At 47.4% G+C, this 27978-nt stretch overlaps 2 protein-coding genes across 2 annotated transcripts; one reads left to right on the plus strand and one right to left on the minus strand.

The window, feature by feature from the left end:
- The first annotated feature begins 3158 nt into the window (after window positions 1–3158).
- Window positions 3159–4961, plus strand: RPL36 (ribosomal protein L36). The gene is made up of 3 exons (XM_071727442.1): window positions 3159–3368; window positions 4212–4346; window positions 4829–4961. The coding sequence occupies exons 1-3, from the start codon at window positions 3276–3278 to the stop codon at window positions 4916–4918; spliced, it is 318 nt and encodes a 105-aa protein (XP_071583543.1). The 5' UTR covers window positions 3159–3275; the 3' UTR covers window positions 4919–4961.
- Window positions 4962–5915: 954 nt separating this feature from the next.
- On the minus strand, window positions 5916–27388 carry LONP1 (lon peptidase 1, mitochondrial). The gene is made up of 18 exons (XM_071727443.1): window positions 26948–27388; window positions 24975–25063; window positions 24391–24510; window positions 21463–21688; window positions 20843–20904; window positions 20187–20316; window positions 19699–19782; window positions 17896–18116; window positions 16295–16433; window positions 14122–14300; window positions 13036–13123; window positions 11582–11704; window positions 10720–10836; window positions 10293–10433; window positions 10051–10216; window positions 8933–9141; window positions 7540–7704; window positions 5916–6279 (listed from the first exon to the last, which is right to left on the minus strand). Exons 1-18 carry the CDS (start codon window positions 27341–27343, stop codon window positions 6109–6111), a joined length of 2826 nt encoding a protein of 941 aa, XP_071583544.1. The 5' UTR covers window positions 27344–27388; the 3' UTR covers window positions 5916–6108.
- Between the last annotated feature and the right edge of the window lie 590 nt (window positions 27389–27978).

The raw sequence follows: 27978 nt of genomic DNA on the forward strand, positions 1-27978 counted from the left end.
GTTACTGAATAAAATATTAAATTACTGAATAATAAATTACTGAAAATAATGAATTACTGAATAAAGCAATTACTGAATAAAGGGGATCCCCCCTGCAGCAGCTCTGGGAGCACAGCTTGGGACAGTGCCCTGGGGGCTGCTGGCTCCCCTGGCAGCATCTCCATGGGGGGTGTCAGGACCTGTGTGGGGCTTTCTGGCCCTGCTAACATGCAGGGGACTGGCTGGGAGGCAAAGGGGCAGGTGGAGATGATTTTGGACTTCACTGGGCTGCCTACCTTGAAGGCTCCTGCCTCTGCAGGCAGCAGGATGAGCTTCAGGGTCAGAACAGAAAGCATCATCCTGTGCATCCTGCACCTCTGTGAGGGGGATCATGGATTGTGCTGATTCTGCACCTGGAGAAGAGGAGGGAGAGTAAGATGAAGCTCATCTGTCTCGTGGCAGAGATGGGGCCATCTCTACAAAACCTGGAGGAACACAAAGGGTTCACATGCTGAACTTCTCCCCTTGGTCTTCAGCCAAGCCCAGATGAGCTCTGGCTTTTCCAGTTCTGTCTCTGCAAGTCCACACAATGCTGGGGGATGTCTCGGGTAGCTCGATGCTGCTCCCATCTTTCTGGGCTCTTAATTTTTTGCATTTAAACTCAATCCAGGATTCCCCATTCAGCCAGTCTGGCCTCCTGCTTGAATCAGGATGCAGGCATCGGGATGGACTGAGATTGGCATTAGGATGGATGGTTCTTATACTCATCCCTCTCCATGGGGAAAGCAGAAAATCAGCTCATTTGTGCCTCTCCTCCATGCGGAGAAATCCCTGTTCCTTCCAACCTCCTCATGGGAGATACAGACCTCAAAATATCACAGTCCTCCTCTGAACTCACCACATTTTAACACTTTTTTTCTTGCACTTTGATCTAAGGAGTGCTGAGTACAGGGAATAATCACTCCTTGTATCACCTCCCAGGTACAATGATGTTACTACAGCCAGGCAGCCAATAAATAAATAAATCTATTTATTGCCCTGATGTCCTCAGCAGAGAGAGTCCCAACCAGGGGCTTCAGATTCAGCCCAAATCACGTTGTTTCCTTTACCTTATCTCTGTTTTTTTTTCTTCCTCATGGAGTTTTGGGAGCCCTGTCGAGCAGCAGTGGGAGAGTGGCCCCCGAGGGGTGGGAGACCCGAGGTTTTTGGTGGTGCTGGGGGTTGGGTCCCAGGGGCCAGGAAAAGTTTTCAGTGGTCACTGTTTGCATTTGTTTGCCAGTCCTGATCGTTTGGAGTTTTGGGAGCTTGGGAATCCCCCAAAAAATGGGGATTCACAGATGTGGGAATGGAGGAGGAGGGATTCACCCCTGCTGGAATGGGGCAAAACCTTCTGGAAACTGAAAAACTGGATTTTTTAGTAGGGATTTGTGAAGGGGGCTGAGGATCTGAAAGCCCAATTTTTGGGGGACAAAGCAGTGTTTAGGGAGGCTCAGTGAAGAATGGGGAAGGTAAAAAGGAAGAGAAAAGCCCAGGAGCAGCCTGGCCGGGGCCACCGTGTCCCGTGGTTGTCACAAAGCTGATGGGACCCCTTGTCCTGCACACCCAGAGCTGGTGGCAGCAGCTGCCCTGGGATGGCTCCTGGCACCAGGAAAGTGGCAGGAGACGTGAAGATAATAATAATAATAATAATAATAATAATAATAATAATAATAATAATAATAATAATAATAAACTATTATATTATAATATTATTATTGTTATTTATTTACATAAAATTATTTATATTTATTTATATAATATCGTATCATATAATTATTAATTAGTGGTTACATATTGAATTGTTAATCATAGTTATTTATTATTTATTATCTTATTATAAAATTTTAAAAAATTGCCATTCCTAATTTTTTTTTTTTTTTTTTTTTTTAATTTTTTTGAGCTTTTCTGAAAGAAACGTTGGAGCGAAGCAGCCCGAGGGGTTCCCTTTGTCTGGACAGGACAGTCCCCTTCAGACGATGACAATGTTCTGCCCTCCCGTGGAGAAAAGCAGTAAAGCTGCAGTGACCCAAGGGACAAAGATCCCTCCTCATTGCCTCAATTTGTGCCGAACCGTGGGACACAGAACCCAACGAGACTTCAGTGTTAGTCGGGACAACGGTCCTGGTACCGAAGGAAAAAGTTCTGCAAAGATTTGCTTTACCGTGTGCCTAAAGGTGTAAAAATCTGGGACTTAAAAAAAAAAAAATAAAAAAATTGTAAAAATCTGTGATTTAAGAATTCAAGATTTTTCAGTTTTTCCATTGCAATTTGTATTTTCAATTCAGTGTTTTCAATTTTAATCAATCAGTTTTATTGATTTATTAATAAATCAATAAAGCAGCACGCAGCTCATTGGGTCGAACCTTCTCAGAGCTAAGGATTTATCCAGCCAGGACAACCCAGTCTCTTTCTTTTCTACCAAACCGTTTCATCTCTTTCTTTCCAGCCCCAAGGAAAACCAAAAATTCATTTCTGGGGGAAAAAAATCTCTCGGAGCTCAGCTTGCCCACGGCTTCGGTGTTCGGACCCAGCCCGGCCCAGGTGGCTCCGTTCCTGCTCCACGTGTGCTCCGCAAGCCCAATTCCTGCTGCACCCCTTGGGACTTTCTGTCCCGAAACTCAGGTTCGGGAAGAACCGAAGTCCAGTAAGAACCGAGCTCCGGGAAAAACCCCGAGGTCCGGCAAGAACCGAGGTCCCGTCCGGACCGGGGGTGCCAAGGGCTGAGCCGCGTGAGGGCGGCTCTGCCACCGGTGCTGACCCGGCAGCCCCGCGGTACCGGTTCCCGGCACCCGGGTTAGGGTTCCCCGTGGTACCGGTTCCCGGCGGTACCGGTTTCCCGCGGTATCTGTTTCTGGCACCCGGGTTAGGGTTCCCCGTGGTACCGGTTCCCGGCGGTACCGGTTTCCCGCGGTATCGGTTCCTGGCACCCGGGTTAGGGTTCCCCGCGGTACCGGTTCCCCGCGGTATCGGTCCCGGCACCCGGGTTGGGTTCCCCGCTGTTTCCCGCGGTACCGGTTCCCCCGGTCCGGAGCCGCCGGGACCGCTGCCCCCTCGGGGTCCTCCCGCCGCCTGGGGCCGCCCTCCTCTCCCGCCTCTATGGTCACGGCGCGAGACAGAGCGCCCTCGGCCTGGCGGGGACCCGGAAGAGGCTCCGTCCTTCCGGTGCGGGACCATCTCCGAGCTGCGGGCTTGAGCCCCGGCGTCCGCACGAAATCCGCGTCCATCCGCGGCGGGGCTGCCGCTGTCTCCCCTCAGACATGGCGATCCGGTACCCCATGGCCGTGGGCCTCAACAAGGGCTACAAAGTGACGAAGAACGTGTCCAAACCCAGGCAGTGCCGCCGCCGAGGGGTGAGGATGAGCGGGAAGGGCCCTGCCCGCAGCGCGGGTCTCGGCCTGGGCTGCTCCCCGGGGGTTCCCGAGAGGGCCCTGAAGCTCCTGGGTTCGCGGTCGTGTGTTCGGCCTAGAAACGGAACCAGAGACCCGCAGCCATCCCCGGGGAGGGAGGGGGGAGGAGGGAGGGAGGAACCCGGTGGGTTGTGGGAACCGGGTGGGTTGTAGGAACCCGGTGGGTTGTAGGAACCGGTGGGTTGCAGGAGTACGTGCGTGGCGTGGGGAGGGGGTGCTGAGCGTGGTTTGGCCCCGAAGGCAGCGATGGGGCCCCTCGGAGGAGCTGCGGGGCGTGGGGGATCCTGGAAAGCGGGGGAGCTGTGACTGTGGGTGCGGAGTGGAACAACCGGCAGCGAGGAGGCTTCTGCTGGAAGAGCGGGAGAAAGGGACTTAAACCGGAGCTGAAATCGAATTGGGTGGGAGTCAGAAGGGCTGCTGAGTGCTCCTCTCCCTCCCGATCTGCTCAGCATCCCCCGTCCTCCCACAAATAGTCGGAGTTACCCCGGCTCAGCCAGTGTGTGTGCCCTAACACGGAAGATTGTTTGGATATTTTCCCCCACTTTGATGAAATTCTGTGTTTAATGGGGGTGTTGGAGAGGGGCAGCAAGGCACACCCGGGGGGGCTGATGGACCTTCCTTGGCTAAAAATGTTGGGGCTTGCAGATACGTGAGTGAAACACCCAGTGCTGTGCCTGGAATGGTAAAGGAGGAGCAGGGGGTCACCCAGAGGCCCCCAGTCCCTCCCAGCTCCGGGTAAATCATCCCTTGGGATTATTCCATGCCTTCCTCTTCCTCTCCTCGCAGCGCCTCACCAAACACACCAAGTTTGTGCGGGACATGATCAGGGAAGTTTGTGGCTTTGCACCCTACGAGAGACGTGCCATGGAACTGCTGAAAGTTTCCAAAGATAAACGTGCTCTGAAGTTCATAAAGAAAAGGGTAGGTCAGCCCTGCACCTCCAGGAGGGTGGCAAAAGCTCTGCTGGAGGGAACTTTGGTTTCTGCCCTTCCCGAGGGATACTTTGCTTTTTAATTATTTTATTTTTTTTCTCTGTAGTTAAATGTTATTGGTTTATTCAGAGGGAATGTTGCTTGAGGTGGGTGGGAGAGGGATGTAAAGGTGTTTTCCACAAAGGCCCTGGGGGTGGAGTGACCTGACTTGGGGTGTTTTTGACTTATTTGCAAATCTGGTGCAGAGAAGAGCAAAGCAATTCCTGACAGGCAGCTTGAAATGGGGCTGAAACCAGCTCCTGACATCACCTGGGAGAGGAGTAGGATTGCTGGGATGGGGATTCCAGGCAGCAGAGGTGGATGGGGTTGGAATCCAGGTTTACCTGAGGAGGAACACAGCTTCAGTGCCTGCCTGAAGCAGCTGAGAGGCTGTGTCTGCTCTCTGCTGACTGCTCTGCTCCTCCCTTGCAGGTTGGCACTCACATTCGGGCCAAGAGGAAGAGGGAGGAGCTCAGTAACGTCCTGGCAGCCATGAGGAAAGCTGCTGCAAAGAAGGATTGAGTTGTACAACCTGTGACTCAATAAAGTCCTTTCTTACACAACAGATTGCTGATGGAGCAGCTGCTGCAGCCTGGGGGGTGGAGGGGAGCTCAGGGGATGCTGACCCAGCCCTGAACTGCAGGAATCCAGAACTTGGATCCCTGGTTTGTTTTCCTTGCAGCTGGAGATGCTGATGCTGGAGTTACTGACCTGGGAGATGTTCTGCTGGAGCAGAGGTGGCTCCTCAGGACACTGAAGCCTCTCAGGTAGCTGGGGTACCTCCCACCTTCCAGTCTGTCTCCAGCCCCTGACAGTGGTAGGAGAGAAGTCACAGGACAGAAACTGCTGTTGAAAATAGTAAAAACTTTGCACTCCTTCCCCATGGCACTTGTGCAGTTCCCCTTGTGCCCTCCATGCATGTCCTGCATCCTGCAGCATTATCAGGATGCAAATCAAGAGGGAAGTGCAGTCAGGAATTGCTCCCTGAGGCAGCAGGATGAGCCTTGATTCTCCAGGAAGGGCTCCCAGGTGCAGTTCTGTCTGCACAAGGAAATACACCTCAGCTAAACTTTGTGTAAATACTCCTCCCAAAATTTAGTCATTTTTCCTAAAATCTGCCATGAGACAAAGCATATTCCAGGGTTTTTTTTCTTCATGACTGTAACCCAGCTGCTGCAGTGACACAGCCCCCCCCCCCTGCCCATGGCTCTGCTGGCCAGGGCTGCACTGAGCCTGGAGCTGGTTTTGGGGGTGGTGCCCTCGTGAGTTCACCAGGAGCAGAGCCCTGGCCCTCTGCCCCTCACCTTCACTTTGCCCCCCAGGCTCTCCCTGTGGCTTCTGGGAGCCACTCAAGTGCTCAGGTACCAGTCCAGCAGGGCCCCTGCCCAGGCCCAGCTCTGCAGAGTGAGTGTTTCCATCAGCAGGTACTTAAACTGCAGTGAAAGAACAAAAATCTTTTAATCAGAAGACACCAGCCTGGTTTCAGTGTTGGTGGGGGGTAACATGCACATTCCTTAGGTAAAATTTCACGACTTTATTGGAAATATTTAATGTGAATCATAATATTAAAGAGTGAGAAATACTTTATTCTACCAAAGCCAGAAATCAGCTCAGCAGCTGCTCAGCAGCAATAGCTCCACGTCCCACCTCAGGATTGCCCCAGGATCACCTCGTTCCTGGAGAGCAGGGATGGCTGGAACACAGTCTGTCCCTCACGTTGCACCTCCAGTGGAACCCAGCTGGGAAAATGCTATATCAAATACCTCTCTGTAGTGCTCAACAAAATGCACCTCTAGTCCTTCTGTAATGAATCCAGCAAGGTCATAATAATCCTTTTTATTTTCTGAGGGTAGAATGATACAGGTCACACCTGCCCTCTTTGCCTGTGGGGAAAAGAAAGTCATGCAGTCAGTCAGCTGAGTCCTGGAAATCAAGGAGGGGACTAGAAACACTCCCGTTTTAGAAAGCAGGAGTAGGAACAGTTATTTAGGAGTGAGATCTGGCTTTGCTTTGTTGGGAGAGCAGCAGGGGGATTCCTGGTGAAGGTGTCACCAAGGAGGGGTCATGTTCTAGGTCACCCCAGTCCTACCTCAGCTGCAGGGAGAGCTGAAGTGGAAGGGATTGTAACAGGAGTACAGCAGCACTCTGGGGAATTATTTACTGCAATTCATGCTAATTTACACTTTGAAAAGTCTTTTACAAGTTGGATAAACCCTTCAATCAAAGGTTGGAATTAGAAACAAGACCAACCCACCACAGGACCCACAGGATTATCCTACAGAACCTTTGAGTGGACACCTCTGGAAGGAGCAGAGTGGAGCCCCCTGGTCCAGGGCAGTTTGTGGGTGACCCTGTACACATCCTGCAAGTGCACCAGGGCCATAAACCCTCCTGTACACTGGTCCTGTAGTGACCACCACAGAACAAACCACAAAATGACCCATTTTAGAGCCAGGTGAGAAAAAGGAATCCCACTGCTCAAGGCTGTAGCCCAAGCAGACTCAAGGACAGAGCTGTGAAGCCCCAGCTCCCCAGGGTTCAAACAGAGCAGATGCAGGAGCTATCCAGATGAAAAGAGACAGATTCATTGCTTGGTAAAGAATTTTGAAAACTAAAAAGGACTGAAAAAAAAAATAAACCAACTAGCACTGTAAACCCAGTGCTTGCAAGAATATGTCAGAGAACTTGGTGTATAAAAGCTTCCAGAAAAAAGGAGGATTAAGTAACTTGATTATGAGGTACAAAGGAACTTCACAGGGAAAAAGCAAGATGCTAAAAGTTCCTTCTATTTAAAACAGAAAACCAGGGCTGTCTGTATGAATTTTTAAGGTGGACAAATTCCATCTGGAACTGGGGAACAGAGCCTCAGTGTTAAGGATTGAATCAATGTCCTCCTTAAAGAGGAATTTCAGCCCAGCACAGCTGATCAGCCTGGCAGGGCCCAGCAGAGGAGTGAACACCCAGATGATCCCTCACACCCAGGAACCAGCTCAGCACAGCTGCCCCTGGGCTTCCATCTCCTCCCTCACACCGGGGCTTGGGTCACTGCCTCTCCCATCACTCCAGTTGTCCCCATCCCCACCCAGATGAATCCAGGGCTCTCTCCCACAGATGATTCCCAGAGCCAAGGCAAGAGCCCTTACTGCAATGGTCTTCTCCTTGATTCCACCAACAGGAAGGATTTTCCCAGTTAATGACACCTCTCCAGTCATGGCCACGTTCTGCCTCACGGGGTGGTTCAGTGCCAGGGACAGCAAAGCTGTGACTATGGTGCAGCCTGCACTGGGTCCATCTTTTGGTGTTGCTCCCTGTTTAAAAAGCAAAGAAACAAACAAAGAAACGATGCCTTCCTTCAGGAGAGCAGAGCCAGGCAATACCTTTGGCACTGCTGCTTTAACAGAGCCCCAAATTTCAGGGGTTTCACAGAGGTTTTTGTGAAAGTGTCCCTGCTGTTTGAACTGCTTTATATTTGGTATCAGTTTACTCAGTTGTAAACTCCATGAGTTACAATTTGGTTTTTGCCCTCATGCCACCACAACACTCACCAAGCTCAGGACTTTGAATAAGCAACATGAGGAAAAAAAAACCCAGAGCTTTAAGCTTTAAAAAAGAAAGAATGCTTTAAACTTTCTGTTGACCTAAGCCTAAAAGAAACAAGTAACAGGGGTCAGCATGACAAGGGAAGAGAGCTTCAAGAGTCACAGAACAGTGGAGAACAATACTGAAAATCATTCAAGGCAGAAAAGAGAATTCAGTTCAGAAAACTCAACAAAATCCAGGCCTGATCTGGCTTTATCTGAGGTCACAGAGGTCTCTGAGGTAGCAGAAGAGAGAGAGATTTTGTGAGGGAGCAGAGGCAGAGGTGATGTCTGTTTCCTGGAGGATCAGCACAGGAAACACAGTGTGAACACCAGGCACAGACACAGAGCAAGCTGCAGCAAGGGAACCTGCATGCATTAACAAGGATAAACCATGCAGCAGTTCAGAACCAAAGCCTGGGCACAGGGACAGCACAAACTTTGTCTTCAGTAAAGCACCTGCTCCAAGCACTGTTCCACAGTGCCTGAGCCTCTCTGAGCATCATGGGCTTTCCTCTACAGTCTCAAACACTGGAAAAATGCAATTGCTGATGGTATTTGGAGGAGAAACCACAGCACAAAGACCAAGAACAGTATTTTCAATCATGTACAAATGCCCTGGTGAAGCCTTAAGGAAGACTTAGTAATGCAGAGACCTAAGCTTTGGGTTCCTTGTGGCTGCATACAAGCTTTTATCCAAATCCCTTCTCTCTGTGCCATGGTCTCCCCACCTGCACAAGCCCAGCAGCTACAACACAAGTCTAAGATTCCTTACAGCATTTTACAATCCCTGTATTCTTGCTACATGGAGACACAGCTCCTGAGACTGCTTCCTAGGTTTTGCTGCTGAAAGATGGCATTCTGTGCAACATGTGGACAAATTCAGTGCATCCCAGCTTCATGCCAAGGAGAGCAAACCATGGCTGCCATGCACACTGTGAGTTCTGCATCCCTTTACCTCTGGCACGTGCAAGTGGATATGGGAAGACATGAGAAAGTCATTGTTGGGGTCCTTCTGCATCAGAAAGGCTCTTGCAAAGGTGTAAGCTATTCTGGCACTCTCTTTCATGACTTCTCCCAGTTGCCCTGTCACTTCAAGGGACCCATCCTTGTTCTCCTTTTCTTTGGGTCGCCTCACGGATGTTTCAACAAACAGAGTGGAACCTCCTAAGAGAGAAAAGAAAACAACATCCTGAGGAAAGTTGAAAGGCAAATCAAATCAGCAGGTTCTGGTGATGCAGAAGCAACATCAGGAATTTGGAACCGAGACTTTGATGGGACACCAGCTCTTGGATAAAGAGCAGTTGGAATCTGCTCTCTGACTCCCTTCAGGAAGGCTTCTCTGGTTGAGAAAACTCAACAGCACTGGACTGAGCTTCCATTCATTGCTTCTTTGAACTACACAGATCCAGCTCCCACTCCCAGGAAATCATCAGTTCTTGCATTGGTTCTCTTTGCAGACAAAACTCATGATGAGTTCACACCCCAACACACCTGTAGCCAGCACAGCTTTCCAGTGTCAGGCAACAATTTCCCTTTTTCCTCTTTAACCCTTCAGTTCTACCCAAGGTCACTCAGAGTGGGGACTCATTCTGTTTGCTGCAGGCTGTATCCAGACCCATATCCATATCCCACCCCAACTCAGTGCCACAAGAGCTGTCATCCAAAGCCAGGTCAGTGCTGCAGCATCACTGAAGAGCTCCAGCATGCCCCAGCTGTGCCCCAGCTGTGCCCCAGGTCAGGGTGGCACCTCCTGCTCTCAAGGAAGCTACGTGGTCCTGTCCTCTCTGAAAAGGCAAATGCTCTTGGTCATTCCTGTTCCTAATGTGGTTCCATGTGGTTCACATGGGATATGAGCACAAGGAGCAAACATGCAGCTGAAGTAAGGATGGGTAAGGGAATAAAAAAGGATAATAAAACAGCAGGCAGGATCTAAAAGGCCACCAAAGTTAATTCTACTGCTGCCAGGAGAGGAAATTCCCTGGACTCTAGGGAAAATTTAGTTTTACTATCACTTTCCCTTTTTGAAAATGATACTGAAATGCAGATGTTAAGCCCAAAGCCTCTTGGTCTCACCCATAGCTGTCCAGGCCAGCCCCATCACCACTCCTGGGGGAGTGGTTTCATACATCCGATCCACGGTGAAGATTGGTTTTCCCACAAAGTCCTGCAGGTTCTCAGGTGTTACTTGGACCATCTCTGCTTCCCCACTCACAATTTTATAGGCAGATTTCCTCAATACCTGAGTGAGAGAGTAATTTGTTTCTGTAGAAAAAGCTGAGAAGGCTGAAGCAGAGTTAACAACAACTTTCCCTCACCTTTTCTACTTGTTTCTGGAGATTCCTCACCCCACTCTCTCTGCAGTACTGCTTGATGAGGACAGTCAAGACATCTGATGTGATTTTGGCTTTATTTTCATCCAAGCCACACAGAACTCGTGCTTGAGGGACCAAGTACCTCTGAAAGAAACCATCCCCCACATCCTTCTGTTAGTATTTTAGACAAAAACCTGGTGGTATCCTTTAATGCAGCTTCATTCTATTATTAGCTCCATGCCATTTGCTGGAGTCCACAGCCTGGGGAACACTGGAGTTATTTTAACTGGGTGTTCAGATCAGAGGATCCCTGTCCAAAATGTCAGGGCCTCGTTTTTCTGTGGCATAGTTGGATGTAAATATGTGGGCCTGAATCTGCCCAAACCATTTTATCCTATATAATTCCCAGCATATCAATGGTTTCTCTCACCTCTGCAATTGCAAGTTTCTCTTCTGCCACATATCCTGAGACATTGATCACTTCCATCCTATCCCTCAGTGGCTCTGGAATGGTTTCTGTTACATTGGCAGTACAAATAAAAAGTACCTACAAACATTAAGAGATCTTATTAAGCATTTTCATGAGCTCCAAGCAACAATTCCTCAGTTCTGTGTTTCTCTGTCTGCAGGGCTGGAGCAAGATCATCTCCTACCTGGTTTTCATTACTGGAACCTGTACAGTGCAGCTTGTTTTTTATTACAGGAAAAGTTTTGCATTTTAGAACTGGGTAGTAGGATGTTCCCTGCCCCCAAAATAAACATTTAAAAATACACACACCTCAGACTGGGAAATCAGAATGGTCCAATATAGACCAGGAAACTACTTGTGTGGGGATATCTGGATCTCACTTCTAATTATTTTTGTCTCCAGTGAAATTATCACAGAAGCAACTGAATTTTATAGATATATAAAAAAATCCATAAGATGTATAAAAAAATCTCCATCAATTCTGCAGCTAATGTAAGATGCACAAAAAGTGCACCACTGTGTGAAGACAACCCAGTTCAACCTCACCTCATAGCAACCCCCTGCCCCTGCCAGCTGAGCCCCCACAGCTGTGGCCCTGGCTCTGCAGGGACTCAGGGCTACAGGACCTGGGGATTTGTGTTCTCTGAAGCACGCACAGCACCCTGGCTCAAGGCAGCTCCTGCAGAGGCAGATCTGCACCACTTGTGCCTCAGTCTCATCTGGCTGACTTGCCAACTGACTGAAATGTCAGCAGCATCTCTGCACGGACAGGAAATCTGCATCAGCACAAATTCATGCATTCCAGCCCCTCTGCATAAGATACCTTTGATAAATCCACAGGAACATCAAGGTAATGATCCAAGAAATTAGAGTTCTGTTCTGGGTCCAACAGCTCTAGAAGGGCAGAGGATGGATCCCCTTGGTATCCTCTTCCTATTTTATCCACCTATGGGAGAAAAGCTTTAAATGCTCCACAAAGTTTGTCACCACAATACATTCTCATACAAAGGTTCTCTATAGGCTCCATCTGAACATTTTCCTGTGTTCCTCTACCAGTTTATCAGCAGTTCCCACTCCTACCATGTGAGCACATGGCACCCCTGGCACAGCTGAGGCACAGGAGGCTTTTACAGTGTTGTGGAGAGGTCCATGAAAGCTCAGGGAATTTCATTTGTACAGTGAAAAGCAGGTGGTTTATCATGGATTAGTGGGCTGCTACTTGGTAAGCTAAGCTAAAATAGTCACAGATGAGAATAGCTCCTCCCCAGTGGGAGGACTATAGGGTGCTACCTTCTATAATTTCCCTAATTCCAAGTTCAGACCCACTCCTTCCTCTGCCCAAGGTGCAAAGTGCCTGCACACAGCCACTCATCACAGCTCAGCTGATGACCTCTGCTGCTCTCACAGAATCACAGACTGACTGAGGGACTCCTAGAGGTCATCTTGTCCAACTCTGTGCTCAAGCAGGGTCACCTAGAGCCAGCTGCCCAGGACTATGTCCAAGGTTCAGGTCTCTTTCAGCATTGTTCATGTCCTCAGAAGAAGAGGTCACCAGAGGGCTGCTCTCAGTACTTCTCCCATTAACATTTTATGGTGTAATGAAATTTGCTGCTACACCAAAACCACTCCAGGGCCACGACCTCCAGGTTTCATCAACATCCTCAGAGGTTACACCTCAGTGCAACTCCTTATCCAGTGTCCTGGTCCTCCAGGCCATCTCCTGTTCATCTTCCCAAAGCACTGGGAGGTGAGAGAGACCCTGAGCCTGTTCTGAACACCTCCTCTTCCACTCTGTCTTTGCTTGCTGCAGCACACAGCACTATGCTGGTAGCCCCTGATCTCTTTTATTCTCCAACCAGACCATTCATTGACTGTAAGCATCTTATTTCTTCCAGTCTTGCTTCAGACCTACTGAGAGAGTGACTCTTTCTAATACTCACACATGCATCAGGGGTTTTGTGCACCTTGTTGTACCCACACCTAGGCAGGGAACACAGGAGCTACTGCAGCTTCTGAGTATCCATCCAGCTCCCATGAGCTGCAATTTAATGAGAAGGCTAAAGCTGAAATATTGAAGTTGAAGCATGTTATAGGAAGAGAAAACAAAGCTTCTAAAGGTATCCTGACACCCAAAAAACTTGAGAGCCTGGTCTAATATAAATTTTTTTTAAATCCTGTTTTGTTTTTTTTTTAGGACTGCTTCACTTCTTCCATTTGGGTCAAAAATTGAAACATGTTTTTAAAAGCAAAAGCTAGAAGAAAGCCCAGATACATCACCTCATCAATCAGTATAAGTGGATTCTCTGTCTTGGTTTTCTTCAGGCACTGGATGATCTTTCCTGGCATTGCTCCCACATAGGTCCTCCTGTTTACCAGAGATTGGATTTAGGGAAGCACTGGAAAGCAGAGCACACAGCACAGAGCACAGCATGCAGCTGATGGAACAGCTGTGTCCTGCTGGGGAACAAGTCCATAGTTCTTCTACATCTATCAAAAGCCTTCTGCTTCACCATCCTAAGCACCAAGACCCATCTAGTCTATTTCTAGTAGAGATCAGACACAAATTTTGGCAGAATCCTACCAGACTGCAGCTTTTACCTTTTGTTAACCACTTTTAAATTAGAGGGATGCAGGGGAATGACCCTGTGAACAGGTATGTTGGGATAGTTACTTGTAAGAAACGTCAGAAAAGGGAACATTTCATTCCCTCACTTGGTAGGGACAAAAAAGGATGATCAAATTGTTATCAGCAAAAAACAGCCTTTGTGTATAAAATATTTCTCTCTGCTTTTGTCTTTTTTTTTTGCAGAACCTCCCAGGTTCCTCTCACTTAAGAACCTCACACTGAAGAACAGTTACTAGTTTGAAAACAGTTACTTCTGTTTCCAGGTGGATGTGGAAGGAAACAAAATCCACAGCAGGGTTGGGGCAGCTGATTGTTGTATTCATGTCTTCTTGTTCTCCTCCTGAATGCTAGGAACACTTTTTTTCCTCAACAGCACCTCCCTCCTGCTTAGAAACCAAGTCTCAATCACCTGGACACATGACTGACCCTGTTCAAACTGGCACCATTCTTCAGTGCTGGCATTTACAGGCAGACATGAATTAGGATTTGGCATCAGTCCAACACTTCTGGGTACCTCACACAGCTTTTCAAAGCTCTCCCATAAGCACACAGATGATTATATTCCAAACTCTGCCCTTTGCCATCCTCTTCACCTCCTCCTATATCCCAACTCAGCAAGGGTTGGCAGAACAGAGATGAAAAAAAAAAAATCACACACGTTCAACTTCAGTCTGGTTTCTATTTGGACAACATCAGGAAAAATTCCTGGACAGAGAAACTGCCCAAGTGACACTGACCTGTGTCCTTTTATTTCTGCTACATCAGTCATCCCTCCAACACTGAAACGGAAATATTCTCTGTTGAGGGCCCTGGCAATGGAACGAGCAATGCTGGTTTTGCCAACCCCAGGGGGGCCATAAAAACAAAGGATTTTTCCCTGGGTGGATCCTCGGAGCTGGCTGACTGCTATGAATTCCTGCAGAGCAAAGGAAGCACCAGTAGTGAAGAGGGAACAAATGCAGCAACATCAAAACCTGTTTGTTATCAGGTTGAACAATGAGTACACAGTGAGCACTGCACACAAAACTCAAAGGAGTTGGGGAGAGGGAAGGGAGAAGGGAGGGAGGGGTGTGGTGCAGCTATGAAAAGAGGTAAAAATAACCTCTGGTTAAATAAACTCTGAAAAGCTTTTGTCCCTGGGTTTTGTGCTCTGTCCTCATCTCCCCAGGAGAAGCAGTCTCTCCCTCCAGCTGTGGGCAGACAGATTTCCAGTTCTTCTCCCAGCTCCTCTTAGTCCTCACCTGAGTGAGGAAGCTAAATGCAAGCAGCTCCTACTGCATCACTTCTTCCTTGCTAAGTTAAACTTGCATCTTTTTACACTCCTGTGCTAGGAAACCTTTAGTAACACTCAGCAGCTGAGAAATCAAAAGATCACAGTTCAGAATTCAGTTTTTAACAGCTCATATGCCTGCACTGCACAAATCACTGGGCAAGTGGGCAGAGGGTTCCTTGGAACAAGGCAGTTACTCAGCAAAGAGGAGCCTGGAACTCCTCCACCACAGCAGCATCAGGCCAGGGGCACAGCTCCAATCCAATTTAGGCTCAGGTTTATCCCAGTGCCTTCAAATCCCACCTCCTGATTGCTTTGCCTCCTCTGTGTGGAACTGATGTCATTGATAAGCAAAGCCACAGCCCTGTCAGATGCAACTCAATCTATTTCTGTATGAAAGTTGGGCCCAATCAGCATCAGTAGTGCTGACAAGCAACACAGGAGATTGATCCTCAAGAATTTATCTGTTTGCAAATGTGCAACAACAGAGTTACCATAAATCATAATTCACACAGATTAGTCACAAGTCTTGGGTGCTACTAGGAGGAGAAAGCCCCTCATGCTGGCAGGGAGAAGATACTTCACAACCTTTAATTTTTTCTAGAAGAGACTGTAACAAAACCATCTAATAAAAGCAAAATGCCAGGATGTTTAAGGATTTACCATTAGCTTAGGAGATGCCTGCATGGTTTCCCTGCACAACAATTATGGAGGTGGCCTGCAACAAATGCCATCAGTGCTGTCTCCAGAGAAAAACAAAGCTCTGCTACATCCAGCACGTGGGGATGGCAAAAGAAACTCTTGGGAAGGAAATGGCCAACTTGAAGAATGGCCACACTCCACAGCTTCACCACAGCTGCTAAACTCTCACCACAGTCTGTTAATGCAAAGTCAGGATCTGCACCTCTCTCCCCTCCACTGGGCACTTTCATGCACTTGTCCTGTCTGAGACAAATCCTGATAGCTCCAGGATTGTCTCTCACTGCCTGAAAGCCTTGGCTGGCTACAGGGAGCCTGTTCATAACCCCTGGAAAGGAGGGCAGTTCCCACAGCAACTTGTTGAAGTTCTTGCAACCTGTTTCAAGTGTCCACTCCCACCTAAAAGAGCTCTCACCACAGCAAACACAGCCAACCTCAGGGAAAAGTGACAAAGGCAACACTGGAAACTTCCCCATCTGTACTGCACAGACTGTAAGGATTTCAGCACCAAACACAACTCTGGGTATTAAAAAAGTTTGTGAGGCAAACATGAATCTTTGCTGACTTCCATCCTCTTCATTTCAGAGGTAAGAGCAGAGTCTTAATGTGTTATGGGAAGGCAGTAATTTTGCCAGTCAAGCAGAACCACTTCAGCAGTCTCTGGACAAAGTGACTAAAATCCAGAGACTGCTTCCCTTGGACACTTACTCACTTGCTCAGCATTAAGTAGCAAAAGCATAATATTGAAATAAGAATATGACAATTATTGCCACAAGTAATTAAAGCTATTAACTGATCACCAGGACATTCTGTTCTTTAACCTTTCTGTTTGACTGCTGGAGTAACACAAATTCAGTGGAGAACTGCAACCTGAAACACAACAGCAATGCATGGTGATGCTCAGAGTGTGGCATGGGACACACTGCCTGCTCCTGCCTTACCAGAATTCTCTTCTTGACATCGTCCATCCCATAATGATCCTCCTCCAGAACTGCTTGGGCTCTGCTCAGCTCCAGGTTCTCCTCACTACACCTCCCCCAGGGGATGGATGTCAGCCAGTCCAGGTAGTTCCGTGTGACACTGACAGAGACACAGATGAGAGGGACTTAACCACAACCCAAAAGAGCCCCAACCAGGACAGCTGGGATATAAACTCATGGAAGGAGGACTAAAAAAAAAAAACCAAAAAACCATCATTCTTTGGGGCAGTGGTTGCTAACCTTTCATTATGGTCTTCATTGTTTTGTGCCTTCCCCTCAGAAATAAAACAAAGCTTTTTTTATCCACAGTTTTTGCTTTCCTGAGGCAAGGAACCTCCAACTCACCAAGATCTCTGCACACACACACAAACTCCCCATGTGATTTGCTTGGTGTGTGGCTGGTTCTTGTCTGAAGATGATTGTTTGTAACCTGTGTGCTACTGCCAACTGCTTGGATCAGGTCATGAAACTTAAAGACAGAAAACTGGTGTTCTCTGTTTTCTCCACTGGAACAAGACAACTTAAAGAAGAAAGATTCCTGGCTAAGAAGCAAGGCAAAACCCCTGGATGTACAACACAACAGAGAAAGACTAAAGACTGGGAGATAAGGGTGTTACTGGGGAAGCTAACACAGAGATATCAGTTCAAACAGATTGTTCCTGAGTGTGTAAAAGCAGCACTCATCTGGCTAAAGCTGTGCATGCTCAGGGATTCACACATACAGAGAGGACAAAAAGATGCAGGAAACAGAGATGCAGATGCCATGAGCAGAGAAGCACAGCCTGCCCCTGCCTGGCTGGCTGATCCCAGTTCACTCCATGGCAATTCCCACAGCCCTCTGGCTCTGTTTCCCAAGTATTTCCTTGGCAACCTCACTGCCACTGTTACTGCTCTGAGGGAAAGGTCCTACACTGGTTGGGAAGCCCAGGGTGCCTCCCCCAGCTTCCTCCCTCCTCCTAGAAGATTATCAAGATGTTTCTCATCCAAATGACTTGTCTGCCTCTAACAGCTTCTTACTCTGTAAAACAATTAAAGATCTAAGACACTGAAGTGCTGCTGAGGGCAGTGCTGTGCTGTACAGCACACACCAACTCAACAGGCCAGAAATGTTCAAAGCAAGCTCAGTTTCTGACAATCCTGCCATAGATTATAAGGTATAACCCATACCTGAGGGACCACCTCAGGTAGCTGAGCCAATTTCCTGTGTCAGTAATTAGCTTCTCTTCTCTCACATCTAATGAGAACACCTGAGTACAAGCTAGAAGAGCCAAAATTAAGAGCTGAACAAAACACTGCACATTTCCTAAGGAGAAAGGAAGTGCACAGTTCTTAATCACAGTCTCAGGCTGCAAGCAAAGACCTAAAACAACCCAAGAGGCAAACTACAGTAAACTGGGATATCTGGAGAACACTTCTATAGCTAGGATGAGGTGACAGACTACACTCAGGGAAAAAAAAAAAGACAAAAAGAGAAAATAAAGGAAAGAACTTTGCAGAATTGCCCTGATTTTTCTCCTTCTCCCAACTAACCCTGAGAGTGGGGGATACAGCCATGCACTCACTTGAACTCTGAGGAGTGATTATCCAGCAAGCCCAACTTGTTCAGCTCCTCATCAATGACATCCATGACATGCTTTGGCACCACCAGATCCTTCAGTCGCTCACGGAATTTCTCCTCTATAGCATCCTTGTCCTCTTTTTCCAGCCCCAGCTCCTTCTTAATGATCTTCAGTTGCTCTTGGAGAAGGTATTTACGATGTGTTTGCTTGATCTTCTCTTCAACCTAGACACAGGACCAGGCAGAGTAACTACACTGTCCCTGGCACAACCCATCAAGCATCAGATGCTTCCAGTACTCAGTTACAGCCTCAGCAACTGCAAATCCTGCCTGGAATTTGCAGCATGGTCTGATATAAGAAGTGACTCTGATCTACTCCAGCTCCCCCTGCTTCTTGGTGGCCTCTGCCAGCCACAAATCCCTCAGTACTTCAGTGTTTTCTTTATGCTGAGGAGACCAAAAGCTGGGCAGAAAAGGGCAGATGTGATCTTCCTGGTGCCAAACAGCAGAAAAACCACTTTTCTGGAGCTGTTGTCTCCACAGCTGCAAATAGGACCCACCATGCAGCTAATTCATGCTCAGCTTCCTGTACATCAGAGCCTCAAAACCCTTCTTTGCAAAGCCTGTCCCATTGCACAGAGTTATTCCAACTCTCATCTGGGACTATGAATTTCTCTTAGCTGAACTTGAGGAGGTTCTTACTGACTCCCAGAGGGACACCACCAGAAGCCAGCTGCAGTCAGGCTTCCATGTGTTGATCACAACCCTTTCTATCTAGTAGTCAAGCCAGTTTTTTTCACCCACTTTCTCCTCCATCCTTCCAGCCTGTGACATCCCAGTTTGGTCACAAGAGCCCTATGGCTGACCATAAAAAAGACCTTGTAAATGTCAAGGTATGCAACAGCCATTTTTCTCCCTTTGAACTCTTGGTCCTGTCAGCCAAGGCAATCAGGTTGAAGAACAATTTGCTCTTAGAAAATCCCTTACAAATCCCACCCTTCACTTTCCTGTACAAGGCTTCCAGGAGGACTTTCCCCAGAACCTTCCCAGGCACTGGGGGCAGGCTGGCATGTTTGTAGCATCTCCAGTTGTTCCTGAACCTGGGCACAACATTTCCCTTTTTCCACATGCCAGGAGCCTCCCCTATCACCACTCTTTTAAAGAGACAATAAAACAATGACATTGCTAAGCCCTCTCCACATCCTCAGATGCATCCCACAAGCTGCACGTGTCCAGTTTGCTTCAGAAGCATTCAACAATTCCTACTCTGGTCCAAAAGCATTTTGCACTTAACATGAAATTTAAAAGCCCCAATTATTGGAATTTAATACTGCCTGGAACTTTCAACTCAGTACACACAAATCTTTGTACTGCACACACTGAGTTACCATCTTGATGCAGTTGTTGTATTCTGATTAAAGCTTGTAACAGTCAGGAACTACTGCAATTCACAGTGGTTAGCAGAGGGTCTTTTAAAAGAACATTGTGCTATATTTACACTATTATGTAATATAAACAACATAGTGCTGTGTATTTTTACTTGGGAAACTTGCAGGATTTACCTCCTTACATGAAATTACAGCTTGGACACACTTGAACAGGGAGGCCACGGCCTCACCTGTTGTGAGTTTTACAACACGTATGAAAAATTTCTAACTGAAGTAGATGAAATTTTAGCTCTAAAATCACCTCTGCTTAGAGCACGTACCATTGTCTTGCTTTAAAATTCCTCCCTGGCCATGCTGAGCACCAGAGTGGGGGAGATGATATAAATACCCACAAGGTATGTGTTACTTGAAACCCTTACCTCCCTCCCGAGGCGCTGCTGGAGTTTGCTCAGCTCATATTCCTTCTTCAGAAGGGAAAGGGCTTTGTAAAGACGTTTGGGAATCTGGAAAAAATAAGTTACTGACTTGTTTTTCAGACACTGTACTCTTGGCAACTCCCTGTGGGAAAGGAAGAACAAAAAGCTCCAACAAACAGGTTGTCTGGGAGGACTCACCAGCACCTGCAGGTGTTACAAGCCCAACCCTGTAATTCCACAACATGCAACCAATGAGCAAAAAAAGAATGATTTGCCACCAAATCAGAGCATCCAGCCCTTCCCTTAAGGCAAGGTAGTAAGGACTCTGATAATGACATTGGAGCCTTCAACAGAAACCTGGCACTGATTCCATCCTACCATCAAAGATGGTACTGAAATCCCCTCTGTACTGAGGCTGGTCCAGAAACCAAGTCATAAAACAGACAAACTTTTGATTCAATTAAAAATTTTAGTTCAAAGCTTTATCTTACACTGGTTTCTTCCAAGATGTCTTGAAGTTCTTGTGACTCTGCCCCTGTCAGTGCTGCACCCATGTCACTCAGGTAGATAGGGTTATCCACAACACGCTGCCCAGCCTGCATCATCTGGAGCACAGACTCTCTGAAAAAAGAGTAATAAACCCCAAAATGCTCAGTGAACTTTAACCTTTGTAACAGAACATCCTCAGAGTTATTCACTTAGGACAGAGTAAAGAAATTCAACACAGCAAAGTAATTAATTTATTTAAATCTGATTAAACACATAAATCACTTGATAAAAAAACCACGATTACTGATAAATAAACCAAAAAGTCTTAAATACCCATTTAACATTTATGCAAATTTTGGTGTGGCAGTATGCTAAGACTCCAACTATGCTCCCATTACAAGGATCAAACCATGACACTGCAGTGAGACCCAGATCACCTGCCCCAGGACTCAGATCTCAATTTTACATCAGGTTTTCAAACCTTCCCCTCTGTTTCCAATCAGGGATGATAAAGCTTGGCATCCAAACCAAAATTCTACCTGAGAATTCAGCAAATACCTCTTCTTCATTACAGCAAAAGCATAGCTGGAATAGAAAAATCTCAGGGTACTGCATCCTGAGGAAGTGCTGATCCCAAAACAGGTTGGGAAATACAAACCTGTAGAGGGGGTTTAAGGCAATGATGTCCCGGATTGTTTTGACAATTTCTGCAGTAAGTGCCTAAAAACACAACAAAGATTTAATCAACAACAAGCCTGGAAAAGGACAGACAAGGTCTCAGCACAAATATGACATTCCCCAACCTCTCCAGCATGGGAGCACAGAAATACAGCCCTGGCCACCCTGTTCTGTGTCACCAGTGCTGTGTGACCTGGTGTTGGGGACATCCTTCCTGCCAGAGGTGAGGAAAGGCAAAAGGGCCACAGCCTGGCTGCCTGCAGGCACAGGACTTAACTGCTTCTTGGCCAGAAGAGATCATCAGGTTGAGCACTCATCATCTTGGAACAAAGACTCAGTTTGAGGGAGGATATTACAGATTAAACCCAGCCCAGCCTCTTCATTCAGCAACTTTTGGAAGTGACCAGCTGTAAGGAACTGAGCTGGTGTAATGAAAAATAACTATTTTCACAAAATCCTCTCATGCATTGTCTGTGAGGAGGAGGAGCTGGTTTCTGAGGACTGAAAGTAGAGCCTGATTTTAGAACTCCTCCTTTCAAGAAAGAAATGTAGGTGCAATTCTACAGGGCCAGACCAGGCTTGCACAATTAATTCACTCACTTTAACCTCTTCTGTGATCTGAAAATCTTCATGAACCACGTTCTCTACTTCTACCATCAGAACTTCCTGAGAGGAAGCAGCTACAGGATCCAGTACTTCCACAGCTTGGTCCTTTGATCCAGGCTCCTCTTCAGTCTCTTTCTTAGAACGTTTCTGTTTCCTTCTAACTTTCTGTTTATTCTCAGGCTCCTCAGGCTCAACCTCCAGTTGCTTGGTTATCCGAATCCTGAAAGTTGAAAGAAATCATTCCCCACTGTTTTATGGGATTTCAGGGCCTAAGTTGCATTTTGAACAAGCTAAAATTTCAAACTTTGACAGAGGTGACTGACTGTGTGTGTTCTGACAAGATTTAGCTTATGTTCATTTTGTAAAAATAAGGCTTGATTTAGTAAAACAGCAGTAAGCAAACAGTAGGTAGGACATTACAATAAAATAAATAAAATAAAATAAAATAAAATAAAATAAAATTCCAATAAGAAGTTGCCATCCCAACAAGTTAAGTGACCCCTGAGTGAGGCTGCTGGTGTGGGAATGAGAGGTCCAGGGCAGCTGACAGCACCTTTAACTTAAACTGTGTTGGCTTAAACCCTCTGCAGAACTACACAATCAATTTTTAATGATTAAATGAAAAAGAATCCAAATAATGTAGGTGAACACATGCACACAAAGCTTGGCATCACAGACTGAACTTCTCAGTGACAGCTGCAGCACATAAAAGAACAATTAACAAGGCATAATTGTTAATTTGTCTGCTGGTTTCTCTAGCTCCATGAACCAACACCTCTTACGTGGATTCATACCCTCTTCTTGTCTCTCCTGAAAAGCATATTCACTGTTAGACTTTAATTCTGAATATAAAGTTCTGCTTTTTCAGTTTTCTGATTCTCAACAATCAGTCTCTCTGCTTTTAACTACATCACAGACTTTAAACTTTAAACTACAAAATGGTTTTGGCTTGAATGGACCTTAAAGATCATCCAGTTCCATGCCCCTGCATTACTTACTGAAATAATATAACAAATCTTGAAGTCATTTCATACCTAGACATATGAAATTTTGCTCTATTGCACAAAGAAATTCCCTACATTATGATTCTAACAGAGATCAAACCCACAATATCTTCCCCAACAATTAATTATAAATCCCTACATGCCCCATGGCATATTCACCTTCTAAAAAATTAATTTCCCTGTCACTGTTTTTAAATGTTTCTGAATTTTGCCTGCTGTGCATCCAACCTCATATGAGAACTTTTTAACACAGATTATGACCTTCTGAAAGACATCCCAATCTTGAACTCCCTGGTGGCTGAAAAAGTTTCCCCACTAAAGACAAGTCCTGGGCAAACCCTCAGGAAGTGCAGCAGCATTTGACAAAGTTGTCCCAGTAGGCTCTGAACATGGAGTCCACAAAACCTTTTGGTGTAGCAGACCCATTACACACAGGACACAGATCTTATTTTTTTCCATGTTATTTCCTTAAAAAAAAAAAAAAAAAAAAAAAGGACTACTCAGCCACTCTGTCTGCCACTAGCAACTTTTGATTAACTTTGACTGCTTCTGTTGACAGAGCAGAGTCACAGACAATTAAGATAAAAAAAAATATTTTGTGGAGGGTGGGGTTGCTGATGGTGAAAATCAGTGCTGGGGAGAACATCCCCTCACAGGGCACCTGGAAAAGAGTCTGGCAGCAGCCAGCTGGACAGCCAGCAAGCAACAACTCTGGACTGACCACAGAAACTGCTGCCCTGCCCCAGAAGGCATGCTAGAAGGGAGGGATTTAGAAATGAGAGGACCCATACCTGCAAAGCACCTCATTTCATTATTTTGGCTGCCCAAGCTAGAGGGAAATATTTTAATTTCAAGTAAACCAAACAAAAAAAATGATTATTCCCCAAATCTGATCTTGTTGTGCAACAGGACACTGAAGACTTCATTTGGAAAAAAGTTGACTTGCAAACTCAAATTCAGCTTCAAGAAGTACTGCCCCTTCCTTCTCTGCCATCCAGAACAGAAGCCAAGTGAGTGGAAGAAGAAAGCAATGGTTCAGAGCAAAACCCACTCTGATTCTGTCTCTCTCACCACATTTCTGTCCTTGTGTTTTCCCTTCTAATGATAATTAAACCTTTGATGCCTTTAAAACTGTAATTTTATATTGTCTTTGCTCAAAATACTTCACATAAATAGCTGAACCCATAGCCCCAACAATAATACTTTTTTCTTCAGTTCTGGGGCAGGATTCTGTAGATAAGGATTCTGTAGATAAGGATTCTGTAGATTAAGACATAGCAGCCTCAGACCACTTCATAGAAAGTGAGCTTGGAAGGGACCTCAAGGATCATCTGGTCCAACCCTTCTAATATTGCTGAGACTTAAAATTTCCAAAGTGGGGGAATCCACCACTTCTCCTGGAAGACCATTCCAGTGCCTGACTGTCCTCAGGGTGAGAAATTTTCCTCTTGTGTTCAACTGGAATCTCCCCAGGAGCAACTTGTACCCCTTGCCCCTTGTCTTGTCCATGGGGCTCCACCTAAACAGGGAGTCTCCATATTTTTGCAGCCCCCCCTTTAGGTACTGAACACTTTTTTTATTTCTGTTTTTGAAGCAAAACCAACAGCTAGTTCCAGAGAATTTCTTTCACCATTACTAAATTTGTCAAAGAACCTGTTGAATGAATGCTTGTTTGCATCACAGTCCAGTTTATGTCAGAATGACACACAGGAGCTCTTCCTTTTTGGGGCTAACCTGTCACATCTGGCCCAGCACACAGAATCTGGGGCTGGAGCACTAAAGCACCATCAGAATATGTTGTGGGAACAAAGGAAAAGCTTTGCCTTACACGAGCTGTGCATGAAAATGCATATATGAGGTGGTGAGAACAGGAGAGGGACTTGGGTGTTTGTAAAGAAGGGTGGTTAGAGGCAGTTACCTCCTGTGCCCCATGACAATCATCCGCAGCTTGTCCCCAAGGTCCTGCATCTCATGGATCTGCACAAAAGTTCCCATGTGATAGATTTCATTCAGATCCTCCACCACATCAGATTCATTGCTATGGAGGAAGAAAAAAAAAGAGCAGATATTTAGAATCCTGAGGAAGCAGGAAAGAGGAACAAGAGGAACAAACAAGCACTGGTTGTTTTGAAGGGGGGTCAGGGGCAAAGTTGTTTCACTGTTAGCACCATGCAGCCCCTCTCCAAATCACCCAATGACCTGGAGGGTTCATCTCCCTTCCAAATAATAATAATAATAATAATAATAATAATAATAATAATAATAATAATAATAATAATAATAATAATAATAATAGCCTTTTCTAAAGCAAGGCTCAAGCTCCTAGTGCTGGGTGTGGCACTAAAAACAGTCACAGTGAGAGGATGGTCCAAGCCTACATCCAATTTCTGTAATGCTCTGCCAGGCAGGGAACTTCAGTTCAGAGCTTTCAGTGTAAATGCTGCCTAGTGACAGAAATACCTCACTTTTAAATTTTTAAAAAGCTCAAGGGAAATGACTTACTTATCATCCTTTTTAAGGAACACACCAGCATAAGGCTGGGCAAGACGAACTTTCCTCCTCAGCAGCTCAACCAGCTTCTTGTTCTTCACCTGGGACAACAAGAGGGATGAAGTCAGAGGAGAATTTCCATGAGCTTTGTGTCCTCAGTTTGTAAAGCCAGGCACAACAAAACCTTAGGGCTCAATTTTGAAGTCTACTCACAGATTTTTTTTTAATTTTTTCCTCATTAAGGGGACTGTAATATGGAAGCTGATGATTAAGAGAAACGTGACATTTGAATGTTTAAAACAAGCAGCTGACTAATTAAGCTCAAAAGTAGGGAGAAAAACTGGGACTAATCTGTAGAAGTCTTGTAAACAAGAAACCTCTCAGTCACTTGAACACTTGGTAAGAGTTTCTGTTGTTATCACTGTTCCCTTCCATATCTGAACATCCCAGTTCTCCACTCCTACTGGGGAGCTGGTCCAATCTGCCCCATAACTGCCTGAATTCTGCACACCCACTCTACTTTAAATCCTCTTCTCCAAAGCCCCCTCTGTTCAGTCACTCTCCTACACCCACCAGCCTGAGTCCCTGCTTCAGGTGCATTTATTCCTGCTTTCCTTCCTTCCTCTGGATGTCACACATCTCTCCCAGCACCCCTGTGATTGTTATCACAGCAGCCTGAACTGAGAAAACTCCTCCTCATGAATCTGGCTGCTGCAAAAGTCACACAGAGCATTATTTCCAAGTGATGGACAGAAGCTGCATTGCCCAAAGCTTCTGACAACAAGCAGAGCAAGATGAGCAAACCCTCTGCTGTTGGCCTCTCCTACTCTTGTAGAGTAGAACTGTGCAAAGTGTGCAGGCAAAACTATGACTGACACTGGCAGAGAGAAGGATCCAAACAATTCTGCATTCACTGCAGAGGCTCCACATTGTCAGGAAATAAAAGTATTAAATGGCAGCATGGTGAATTCAGAGCATAAGAGAGAGCATTTAACAATTATCTTAATGTAAGACACTGCTGAGCTATGTATTGAAATTGCTTTTACACAGGGAGGTGTGGCTGCATTCCTAAATATTATATAATCTCCTCCTTCCCCTAAAATATCTAGAAAGACACAAGTTGCATGTATTATATTTGAATGTGCAAAAAATACTACAGTAGGAATAACATTATGGTAAATAGCACAACAGCACCAGGAAACTATTGACTCTGGCCTTGTCACATATACTCCAAAATGAAAATGGTAAAAAACAGTGGTGAGAAGCAAAAAATATGAGCACTCGTTCCCAAAGGGATGCATTTTAGGGATAAAAAAGTATTTCTGGCCTGTGAACATCTCAAAGATCAGATTTATGGCTCTTAAAAACAGCCACAGAGGTGCAGAGGGCAAAGCCCCCCCTCTGAACTCTGGGGATGATCCCTGACACCTCCCAGCACCTTCTCTGCCCACAGCTCCGGGCTGAATTCCCGATCCCTGCTCCCAGCTCTCAGCCTTCACACGTGTCGGGGCCGAGACAAAAGCCCACGGAGCTGAACCAAGGCCACGCGTGTTTAACCTTCAGAAAAAGAACAGGGAGAGGACAGCACACCCAGCTCCGGGGTTTCTCCGTGAATCTCTGACCTTCCCCGTTCCAGGCAGCGTTACCGCCTGATGCAATCCCCAGCAAACCCCCAGCCCAAAGAAACCTCCTCAGCAACGCTCTCAGGCCGTGTCCCCACAATAAACACCACGAAGCAGAGGGCTCCCGAGCGTCACCCACCCTCAGACCCTTCCCGGTACCCCACGACTTAGGGAAAACCCTAAAGACGGAGCTGGGGTGTGAGGGGGAAAGCGCCGAGAGGTCGGGACAAGCCCCGGGTTCCCTCCGCAGCCTCAGGGCCCGCCGGTCCCTCAGCCCCCAGCTGCGAAGCCTCTCACGGCCACGGTCGGTACCACGGCCCCGCACCACGGCCCCGGGGCAGCCGAGCTTCGGGGGCTCCTCACCTCAATGATCTTAATGAAGCGCGGGAAGACGGGGTTGCGGGTCACGGCGATGAGAGGCACGTTGGGGAAATGCTCCGGGACCATCAGCGGCGTCAGCGCCGTCATGACCGGCCCGGCCCCGCCAGCGTCCGCTCCTCCGCCGCCGCCGCTCCCGCCGCTCCCGTCCTCGGCGCCGCCGCCCTCCAACGCGTCGCTCCCCGCCAGGCCGCCGGGGCTGCGCTGCTGCCATCGCGGGCCGGTGCCGAAGGCCGCCCGGGAGGGCGGACCGGAGGGGCCCGGCGGTACCGGGAGCACCGAGCCGGAGGAGGAAGCGGCGGCCGCGGGTCGGCGCCGGGCGGGTCCCAGCAGCGCCGGGCGCCATCGCCCGCAGAGCCGCAAGCACCGGGCGGCCGCCATGCTGCCGGCGCGCGCCCTGCGACACTTCCGCCCCGCCCGCCCTGCGCGTGGCGCTCCGCACGTCCCGGTCTGCCGGAGGTTGCGGGTTCGAGGCCCGGTCCGGTACCGACCCGCGGGCGCTGCGGGGGGAAGGAGGAGGAGGAGGAGGAGGAGGGAACTCTCAGGAGGGTTCCCGCGCCCTCCTGAGATGAGCCGTGGGCCCTTCCTCACTTGCCCCCCACCCCAGCTCCCCGCGTGGGGGTCGTGTGTGCGCGGAAGGCAAAAGCATCCCGGGAGAAAGGAGTGCGGAGCTGTGCGGGGAACGGGGTGCGGCCAAAAATCCCCAAAACGAAAGAAACTCCCTCGGAAGAAGCGGCCCCGCTCCTGTCAGTGCCTACTGCCCCGGCCCGCGTTGTGCCAGCACCTCAGGTGTCACCTGGGGCTCAGATGGCTTTGAGTGAACACACACCCAGCCCGCAGCCTCTCTGGGCACCCTCACTGAACAAAAAAAAAATAAATTTCCTTGTGTTGAGAGGGAAGCTCCTGGGTTGTGGCTTTTCCCTCACTGGGATCAGCCCCGGCCTGCACCCCCAGAGCTTTCTCCGGGGGGCGATGCCCTTTGGCATCTTCAGGGCCCTTCCTGGGACTGTTCCATA

Source organism: Heliangelus exortis, chromosome 28 (assembly GCF_036169615.1).
Source record: "Heliangelus exortis chromosome 28, bHelExo1.hap1, whole genome shotgun sequence".
NCBI lineage: Eukaryota > Metazoa > Chordata > Aves > Apodiformes > Trochilidae > Heliangelus > Heliangelus exortis.

Bases quoted from the DNA above. Each gene is read 5' to 3' on its own strand.
- RPL36 (XM_071727442.1), top strand. From the start codon at position 3,276: ATGGCGATCCGGTACCCCATGGCCGTGGGCCTCAACAAGGGCTACAAA. The intron at 3,369-4,211 runs GTGAGGATGAGC...CTCTCCTCGCAG, and splicing joins GGCAGTGCCGCCGCCGAGGG to CGCCTCACCAAACACACCAA. The intron at 4,347-4,828 runs GTAGGTCAGCCC...CCTCCCTTGCAG, and splicing joins TGAAGTTCATAAAGAAAAGG to GTTGGCACTCACATTCGGGC.
- LONP1 (XM_071727443.1), bottom strand. From the start codon at position 27,343: ATGGCGGCCGCCCGGTGCTTGCGGCTCTGCGGGCGATGGCGCCCGGCG. The intron at 14,301-16,294 runs GTAAGGCAGGAG...TTTGCTCTGCAG, and splicing joins ATGTCAAGAAGAGAATTCTG to GAATTCATAGCAGTCAGCCA. The intron at 6,280-7,539 runs GTAAGGGCTCTT...TTTTCCCCACAG, and splicing joins TCAAGGAGAAGACCATTGCA to GCAAAGAGGGCAGGTGTGAC.